Here is a 9,913-nt window from a genome sequence, read left to right on the forward strand (position 1 = left end):
TTAGACATTTCCTCGGTGCTTCTTGAAATGTTCAGGTCCAAAAGGCTTGTCTTCTTTCTTCATGCATCTCTTCCAAAGCCAGTGTACCATCCATACAGTGCTCACCATGCTATGTTCTTTGACATTAGCAGTCTCTGGCACTAAAAAGAAGATGAAGCATGCTAGAAGAAATGCCACAACACTGGTACAAAAGAAAATCCACGATTGGACCACACAGAGTAAATTAATGGATGCCTCGCTCATGATAACGGTCATCAATAAACTAAGACTAGTCAGCCATGCAGCTCCTAGTGCACTACCAGCCCCTGTGATTGAGCTGTTTATCCAGCCATGAGGATTTGTTAATACATTATAAGCAGCATAGCTGACAACTAACGACCCTGCTGTAATGGAGGCATCAATCTTTGTCAAATTTTTTGTTGGACTCACATCCAAGGAAAAAACCGTCCACAATACTAGCTGAAATCAATAGAAAAGACATGTCAAATTCCAGACTACATACATAAAGAAACAAACTGAGATGCCCGAAAAAGTTAATTGAGATGAGAGAAAGAGCAAGAAATAAACCTGTGATCCTAAGATGGAAAAAGAGGAAATGAGAGCCAATCTTCTCAGTTTAACTCTCAGTAAAAAATAAGATGCAATCAGCGTGACTAACAATCCCAGAGCTCCACCAACAGCTAGTGCAATGACGCTAATATGAGAGTTTGAAGATAGGGATGTCGAAACTAGTGGCCCAAAGTACGTCAATGGGGAAACTCCTAGCATCTGTGGTAACACTTGTGCCACTGTTTTGATAACTAGAGTTGGTAAGTTTTGATAACTTAGTAACTCTCTGATAGGACTTTTGGGTGCCTCATTCTCAATGGCAATTTCAAGCTGGTAAAATTCCACATCGACATCTGTAACCTTCGGATCACGATACCTTCTCATGACAACTTTAGCTCTTAACCTATCCTTTTTAATTAGAAACGTTGGAGTCTCACTAACACAGAGAGAGAATACGAATAAAAGTAAGTTCAACCCTCCATGAACTCCAAATGAGAGTCTCCACCCCCAACGAGGGTAATATGAGGCTGTGAGATTGACAAGGAATGCTAGTAGACACCCCCAGACCTGGTAGCCAAACAAGACATTCAATTTCGTTTTAGTTTCGTCTGGGGCTAATTCTGATAAGATAGTCGGAATATCCTGAAACAATAATAATCAAAACATCATATGTTATATTCAGAAAATTCAAAATTTGCATTAAAAAAAAGGTAAAGATAACTTCTAACAATTTTGTTGTACCTGAAAGATAAAACCAAGTCCAATCCCTACCGAAACAAGGCCCAGTATCAGAAGAAAAGCAGGTGAGGGCACCACGAGGCAACAGTCTCCAACAAGCATAACAAGAAGCCCTATTATGAGCACTGGCTTCCTACCCCACTTACTACTTAACTTTAGAGCTGCCCACACTGAAATGGCAGCAGAAAGAGGGATAAGGGATGAAATCAGGAGGAATCCAAAATCTGAAAACTTGCAGAAATTCGTAATTTTCGCTTCATTCTTCTTTATGTAGTAGCGAGAAAATTTATCTAAGAAAATCGCGTTCTCAAGGATGCCTCCTGAAAAAAGAACCATTGTATCAGTTAGATATTAACTAATTTAATCGTTAGTTCATTGTGTACTGATTAATCCAGAATATAGGACAATAAAATTAATATTCAATCAACAAGCACTAATTATTTTCCTTGTGTATGTCATGAGACAAAATGAATTCTTAGATGCCAAAAACAAGAAACTGATTAGGGATTTTCACACTCAATACCTGGACATACACACTACGGATGTCAAGATACATTCACACAATTAATGTGTAAAATGATTGAAAGGGGTGTAAGAAAGTTAGTTTGACGAGGGAAGTCATCAGTCCTTAATGCGTTGTTTCAGAAGGCTTAAATCATCGAAAATGTGCTTTTACATGGGTCGTTAAAAGTGCCACGGATGCAACATTAGAAGTAGGTCTGGAGGGATGTGGGAGTTTGTGCAATGAGATTCCAATCGGCAATGGCTGAGAGCTTGCATGGCCTTTGACTGAGTCTGGGATTCGGTGAGTTTTAGTTACGGTCATACTGAAAGATTCAAGCTTTTATTTTTGGGTAATGAAAGACTGATTTTATCATTTTATGCATGGGTTGAAGGTTAGAAGAACAGACAATGCATTCGATTAAGAATCACTAACACTCTGACCCTCCGATGAAATCAAAGGCACCTGAAACTGCTTCTATCTTGAAAACTGATTCGATTAAGTATCACTAACACTCTGACTCTCTGATGAAATCAAAGGCACCTGAAACTGCTTCTATCTTGAAAACATCAGAACTCAGACCTAGTGCTTCTTGCAATTTCGCGTGTCTACATACATTTGAAACCTTATTCGAACCTCTTTGAATACCCTATTTTCAATCGACTGATGCTTTTGGTCTTTCCTTCCTTTGTTTTTGCTGCCTACCAAAGACTTAACTGAAAGATTTATGAGACTCTAATTGAAACTTCATACATAAGTAAACTTTGTTATCAACATAAAAGTTTTTGGTAATTTTTGTGGGGATAAGAAGCTTAAGGGCGAGGAGATTTCAAATATTTTTGGATTTTAAGGGGAAAAAACACAGGAATCTGTAAGATTTGGGGCCGCCTCCAGGTGTTAGTTTGTTGCCTACTGCTTAATGTACCTTTGCCCTTTGTACTGAGGTAGATAGATGATACCTAAGGTTATGCTAAAAAAAAAAAAAAAGGAATGAATGCGTCTAAACACCATGCCCACCTAAAAGTGGAGAGGTGGAGAAATAAACAACAAGCCAAACAATCCAAATATTAATTTAAGGCTATAGTTTGGTGAGTTTCAGAAAAGTAGCATATATGTTCAATTCATATAAAGCAAAGAACTGGTAATATTTCATTCACAAATTCCACAGCCAAACCACCAAATAATTGAGTTGACGCTGGGTAATCCCCCCCCCCTCCCCCTCTCCTCTCTTATTGCTCTCTTTTCTCAAATTGCCCCCTTAAATGTTCAACATTGCTCTCTTCTCTCAAATTGGCCGCCTAAAAATTAAAACAAGTTTAAATGTATTTTATCTTGTACTTTATAATTCAAAATTATGTTACAAGATTGCGAGTAAAATCTATCAATTTTTTAAACTAAATTATTCACAAAATCAATGTTTTGGTATCGCTTCCTTATCATTTTTTTATTGTAAAATATGTACTTGAAAATAACATTTTCATACAATTTTGATTTTTGTCTATTATCAATCGCTGCCTTATCATATTTTTCATTATAAATATGTAATTGAAAATAACATTTTCATATAATTTTGATTCTTGAGTATTATTGACGTAGTTTTTGGCCTTTACTCTTCCATCTTTTGCCACCACTGACTCCAAGTCCTGACTCCATCAATGCTTCTATGTCGAGAGCGAAGGAGATGATGGAGTGAAGATATTGGCATCAAGTTCATCCCTAAGTTGGTTTTCCAAATTTGTTCTTACCCTGTTGGGTTTAAATTTGTTCGATTTCATATTAAAGTTCCAGTTTTCATTGTCTTCAATGCACTAAACCTGATGAAATGTACCCTGGCTGTACTTTATCCCCTAACCTTTGTTTATAGATACCTTATCCCCTGCTCGATGTTTCAGGATAAAAATGCCTCTTCTACATCAATTATCTTTTCATATAGTTTCCAGCATTTAAATGCATATAAACAAACGAGAGGACATAGACTCATAATTAATTAATTACTAATAGTAAAAGTGACAAATAATAAGATCAAAATAAAAAGAGTAAATTACATATAACCCCTCTGTAATTTCATTTATTGCCACATAACCCCCTTAACATTTTTAAATGTCTACTTTGCCCCCTATAATTTTATGTGAATTGGAAACTTAATGAAAAATAATCTATATAATGTTATTAATTGAAATACCAATAGTGCCTTTACTTAAATGCTAAATCAGTCGACGGTTTAACTGCCTTGTACAGAAGTATAGGAGGATTACAAGGATACATGCAAAAATCACGGGGATAAAGTGGATATTTATACAGCCTATAATAAGTTTACACGAAGATTAAAATTTTATCACATACGCTTTTAGAACACGTTTGGTATAAATGCCATAACTAATTGTACATACAGTCCATTTTGCGCTTTACATAAAACCATTGGAGAGTTATGTGGTTATTTTGAAATCTAAGGGCATTATGTAAAATCACATGGAAAATTATTGAAATATTAATGGCACTACCACATTTGTTAATGACACTTTCATTCATATGAGATGACAAAATTCTCGTGTTTTTCATTTTAATTACACCTTTGCAACAATTATGTATTTAAAATTTACTGTAAAATAGTATACTTTTGTTTAATTCACCCGGTCAAAAGATATATAGTAATTATATTAGCAAAAAGGGAGTTCCATATATATTTCCCAACTATATTATATAGTGAAAAATAAAGATGAGAACTGGGGAGGAGAGAGAGATGAAGAAGGGTTAAGTGTCTGTCAAAGAAATTTAAGGAATAAAATGCAACGGAGGGCAAAGTCGCTTTGGTTTAACAAGCCCGAGCGGCAAGCTGTTAGACCAATATGTGTTAAATTTCTATTTCTGATGCTGTTTTAAGATGTACTACTGTTATTATGTAAATGCAAGAGGATAATACAAAATTTATCTCCAATCCCAAATTCGTGACAAAAAGTTTATGCTGCAAAAATCCCCCCTTTCTTTCTGTTTCATATGAATGAATTATTACTCTTATATGTTTTCGTTCTTTGATGAAAAGGTTCCATAATTATATATCCGTTTTCCTTTGCTCAAACTGATCAGCTTTCCAAATTCTTAAGCCTATAGATCCAATGTGAATCATACAGTAGAACATTTAATACATTAATAGTGATTACCTGTAATATTCACTGCATAGCCAATTGTTCCTCCACCTAATAATGCTAGCAGTTCGAGCAATCTATTCGGGTGAATGATATCCTTCATTTCACCACATCTGCATGTTGGAGAGGATTTTTTTTTTTCATCACATGTTGGAGAGGAATGAAAAAAAGCAATGAAATTTCACTTTTTCCGATTTATTGGGAACAGGTGGTACCTAGGTGGCATGGGAGCACTTGATGTAATCGGATCAAGAGGAATGGTAATAGCATGTGCATGAAGCTCTTGTTCCACCATCTCAGACTCTGAAGGAGCTTCAGATGCAGGTCCGATCTCGGCTGTAAATGAAGGCACTTCCTGTCTAGTAATCCCAGAACCACCGACGCCCTGCAGCTCATCTCCTTTGATTCCAAAACTACCTTGAGGCTCCCCGATACCCGTAGGTGCACTCCTAGTGCGCCTATGTGGTTGTCCAACAGCACGCACCCCCGGCGGTTCTTCCCTAAAACATAATTTTCAGTTACAACTAGTAATAGTTAACGTACTTTACACGTGATCGTTATATCAATCCGAATATAACATCTCTTAGATATAAATTTTTTTTTTGTCAAATTTGATTATTTACTTGGTAATATAATATTTTATATTTTTTTATTTATTTAACCAATTGTTGTTACACAGTTCCTCCACCTAAAACATTTGAAATCTCTTTTGATTATATATATATATATATATATCATTATAGGTGTTTAAACCAAATCTTTAATGGTATCTTCTAGTTCTAATTTATTTATTTATTTTTATTTCAATTTCTTCTTTTTATGTTTGAAGGAAAAAAGGCAATGAAAAGATAAATTTATCAATTTATTAGTTTGACTTTGACTTTATACTATTCACTATTAATTTTGATGGAAAAACTAGTAGTGCAATTTTAATCCAAATCATGAAGGGATTATATATAGGTTTTTAAATCATAGGGAGTTTTGTGGTAAATTATCAAATCATAGGGGGTAAAAGGTAATTTATCTTTCATATTTTTAATTACTACAACAATTAAAAAGGAATAAAATAATATGGACACAAAAAAAAAAAAAAAAGATCAAAATGTGCCATGAGATAAAGTGGATTTCCATAATTCAATTTTAAATAGGTAGGAAGAACCTAAGAGAAAACCTTATGCCATGAGATTATAATTTAGGTAGGTTAAAGAAAGGTATAAAGGAATGCATTTTATCAAACAATGCGGTACCTGTGAGTCCGAGGATATACATAAGTGGTCAGCATCCTCCATAGTTGATTCCCAAATGTCGACGGATATAAGTAGGTGGTCAAAATCCTCCACAAATTATGGAACCATTGGATGACTATCAGGGGTGAGAATCTGCAGTTGATATATGTCAGAAACCAAATTCTCAGTATTTAAAAAAGTTACTTTCACTTAAGATTAACCAGTAAACTGACCTTCCGCTCCTGGCAACCTGAAGTTGTAAAAGAAGAATACATAAGTAGGGAGTCAATTACAAAGATGATGAATAGGATAATGTAAGAAAAAGTTCCAACCTGAGGTGGTAAAATCGGTGGTGCACTTCGTGTGCGCCGAAGCTGACCATGCATTTTTAAATGATGCTTGTCCTGAAACATATATAAACGTTGTCAATGATACAGCTTCCTGCTTATGACAAGTAGTTAAGGATTCTCTACAATAAGAAAATCTAATTATCGCAAACCACGTTGAAATAGCGAATTTGGAGTTTTGCAGATGATAGGAATTTCTTTGTTTCCCCAAGAACAAAGGAATCTATATGCACGTGTACTTCTACTTGGCTCATCTTTGGCTTTTTTGTTATAACGATATATGTGTTTGCGATGTTTCAAAGCTAGACTGTTAACAACATTGTTGAGTGATATTACGTTCTGCAAACATTGTTGAAATAGCGAATTTGGAGTTTTGCAGAAGCACAGAGGAAGAAAACTCGCTTGCTTCCTTCTTCTTCTTCCTCTTCTCCTTGCTACAAACTTATGAAGGCAACCTTGGTTAGCTTTGGAGAAAAAATCCAATGTTTCACCTACAAGAGGCCAGCCTGATCTTCCTGGCGGTAGCCTTGGCTTTTCAGCAGCTAAGTTGGGTTTTGAAATTTGAGATTTTTTTTCTCAAAATAAACTTGTGAAGAAACAGATAAAGGATTGGAATTAGAAACAAAAGAAGCAGAAGGAGACGCTGAAATTCCATCACCATGTTTGCCTTTTCTAGTTGTCTTGAGAGTCTTGAGACGTGAAACAAAAGATTAGATCAAGAAAGGAAAGCACAGTTACTCAAACTAGTAATGAATTGCATATTTGAATCCTTACATGTACTGATTTCCAGCTAACATTGATAAGAATCTTTCTTTGTCGACCAACTATAATTGCTTGAATTATTAACAACTTATATTCATTTAAATGCTTAACAATAACCATTAATGCAAACTTGTTAAGCATCACCACCAAAAAAAAAAAAAAACTCAAATTCTTGTCCGTACAAAATAAAGCCACTAACTGAGCAAACACTAAAAAAGGAAAAAAAAAAAAAAAAGGATGCAAAGCAATAATATCACGAACATTTGAGGGATGGCTTGGAAAGCTAGCAAGAGAATTGGCTTACCTTCTCAGCCATGGTTGATGAGGGAGGCAGTCAGTGACGATTGGTGGATCTGATCAAGAATCCACAGCAGCTAAGTTGGGTTTTGAAATTTGAGATTTTTTTTCTCAAAATAAACTTGTGAAGAAACAGATAAAGGATTGGAATTAGAAACAAAAGAAGCAGAAGGAGACGCTGAAATTCCATCACCATGTTTGCCTTTTCTAGTTGTCTTGAGAGTCTTGAGACGTGAAACAAAAGATTAGATCAAGAAAGGAAAGCACAGTTACTCAAACTAGTAATGAATTGCATATTTGAATCCTTACATGTACTGATTTCCAGCTAACATCGATAAGAATCTTTCTTTGTCGACTAACTATAATTGCTTGAATTATTAACAACTAATCATAGGTTTTCATTTATCTGGATCATTTAACAACTTATATTCATTTAAATGCTTAACAATAACCATTAATGCAAACTTCTTAACTGTACGTTTATATTGAATATTCATTAATTAATTGTACATTAAGTTAATTCTTGCAGACTAACCAAAGAAAGGATAAGATTTAAAAAAAATTTGGTGACTAGAGGTCCTTCGTTAAGTAATTTCTTTTAATGTACAATTAAAAGAAGTGAAAATAAAAATTTAAAAAAAAAAAAGGAAAAGTGTACCCTCATTACTTATGTATTCATATTTGAGAAAATTCTAAAATTGTGATGGAAAAAATAAGTTATTCTACATGGGGGGCAATTTTTGAGTTTAGTTCTAGCATTAAGGTCTTCGCATTTGTGAAATGCGAGTTCATTGACATCGCATTTCACAAATGCGAGGTTATTGAGCCGGAAAAGATGAGAAATGTTGTGCGAAAAAGAAAAAAGACAACACAAAGCTCGCATGTGTGGAATGTGAGGTGAGGTACCTCGCATTCGACAAATGCGAGATACTCAGTCTGAAACCCAATTCAAATATGTCTCGTAGCCGGCAGAAATTGGAGGTCACTTTCTCGTCTCCTTTGCTGAGGTAGTCAATGCTCCAAGCATCTCAGTTCTCCGTCATTGCCATTGTAGATGAAATCGCTCACATCTCGGCAGAGGAAATCCCTCACATCTTTGTCGTCGGAAGCTGTCCGCTGAAACCAAGCTGTCCCATTTCTGCCAAGCTGTCTGGAATCCGTGCATCTCTCCCCTCCCTCCCAATTTGCCATAAGAGGTATGAATTTATCTTTTTTTTTTTGTTTGTTGTTTGCACAGGATTTTTGTTTTGCTGAATTGAGCTGGCTGTTCTGTTTTGGCAATGTATTAATCGTTCTTGTTCTTTTGGTTTGACTCGCATTAGCTTGCCATGCTTAGTCTGACAATTAGTTTGGAAAAGGGAGAAAAAAGTTTGGAAAATCGCAGTTTCTGCAATTAGTGCAGAGAAAGAAAGATCCGAAGTCGGATCGAAGTCAATCCAGACGGATCCGACCCCGGATCCATAAGATACGAGCTCGGATCCAAGTAAACTCGGTCGGATCCGAGGGATCGTCTGTGTTCCTGGTGAGACGGATCCGAGGCTTGTCGGATCCGAGGACTTCAAGAACCGATCCGTGGTCGGATCGGTTCGCGATATGTTTGAAACCGAGGGCTCAGTTCCTCAGTTTCCAGATTTCCTCTTCTCACCGAAACCCTAATTTTCCATTTCATCCATAAAAATTCCAATTTTTCACAATAAAAACCTTCCCTAAGCTCTTGTGAGCATTAAAAAAAGTAATTACACTTTTAAGGGGAGATTCTATCAAAATTTTTTTAAAAAAAAGTAATGACAATGTGTATTTGTTAATCATAATAAATATATATATTTTTCAAAATATATATAATAAAAAGTAATTTTTTCAAAATATATATATCTATTATGAATAATAAATTACAATAAACAAATAAAATTTGGAAATGATTATTATGCTGGATCTTTATTTTTGCATTTATAGCAAATTATATCTTGTACTGTATAAGAAAAATAATCACGTAATAATCGTTTGATAAAGGGTTAAATGCAAAAAACCCCTATAAACTATTTACTCAGTTACAGTTTATCCCCTAAACTGTAATAATAGGCATTTTGCCCTCTTGAATGATATGTTTGGAAAAATTTACCCCTTTTGATGTATCCTATTTGTTAATTTTCTTTTTAAATTCTTCATTTTTTTCTTTAAACAATTGTTTAAATAAGTAGACTAGATTAGTCAAAATTTGTTTATTTCTTAATTTCGTAGGTCAATATTTTATACAAAAAAAATGTATGTGAGTAAAAGATTTTTTCCCAAATGTTGAATTCAATGTCATTTAAGAAATTTAACTTTTCAAATATATAATAACAAAATAGG

General features: G+C 34.7%; 1 protein-coding gene across 1 annotated transcript; it reads right to left on the reverse strand.

Annotated features, from left to right (window-relative positions):
* Positions 1 to 7,583, reverse strand: LOC113714242 (sugar transport protein 13-like). Its single transcript, XM_027238029.1, has 9 exons — positions 7,572 to 7,583; positions 6,491 to 6,562; positions 6,392 to 6,408; positions 5,148 to 5,432; positions 4,948 to 5,045; positions 1,291 to 1,607; positions 1,117 to 1,191; positions 568 to 957; positions 1 to 459 (listed from the first exon to the last, which is right to left on the reverse strand). The coding sequence occupies exons 1-9, from the start codon at positions 7,581 to 7,583 to the stop codon at positions 1 to 3; spliced, it is 1,725 nt and encodes a 574-aa protein (XP_027093830.1).
* Between the last annotated feature and the right edge of the window lie 2,330 nt (positions 7,584 to 9,913).

The sequence above is a fragment of the Coffea arabica genome, chromosome 10c, assembly GCF_036785885.1.
Source record: "Coffea arabica cultivar ET-39 chromosome 10c, Coffea Arabica ET-39 HiFi, whole genome shotgun sequence".
Lineage (NCBI taxonomy): Eukaryota > Viridiplantae > Streptophyta > Magnoliopsida > Gentianales > Rubiaceae > Coffea > Coffea arabica.

Excerpts from the sequence above, each read along its gene's own strand:
- LOC113714242 (XM_027238029.1), bottom strand. Across the intron at positions 1,192-1,290 it reads GACTTGGTTTTATCTTTCAG|GATATTCCGACTATCTTATC; the intron begins GTACAACAAAAT and ends TTATTGTTTCAG. Across the intron at positions 460-567 it reads TTTCCATCTTAGGATCACAG|CTAGTATTGTGGACGGTTTT; the intron begins GTTTATTTCTTG and ends TATTGATTTCAG.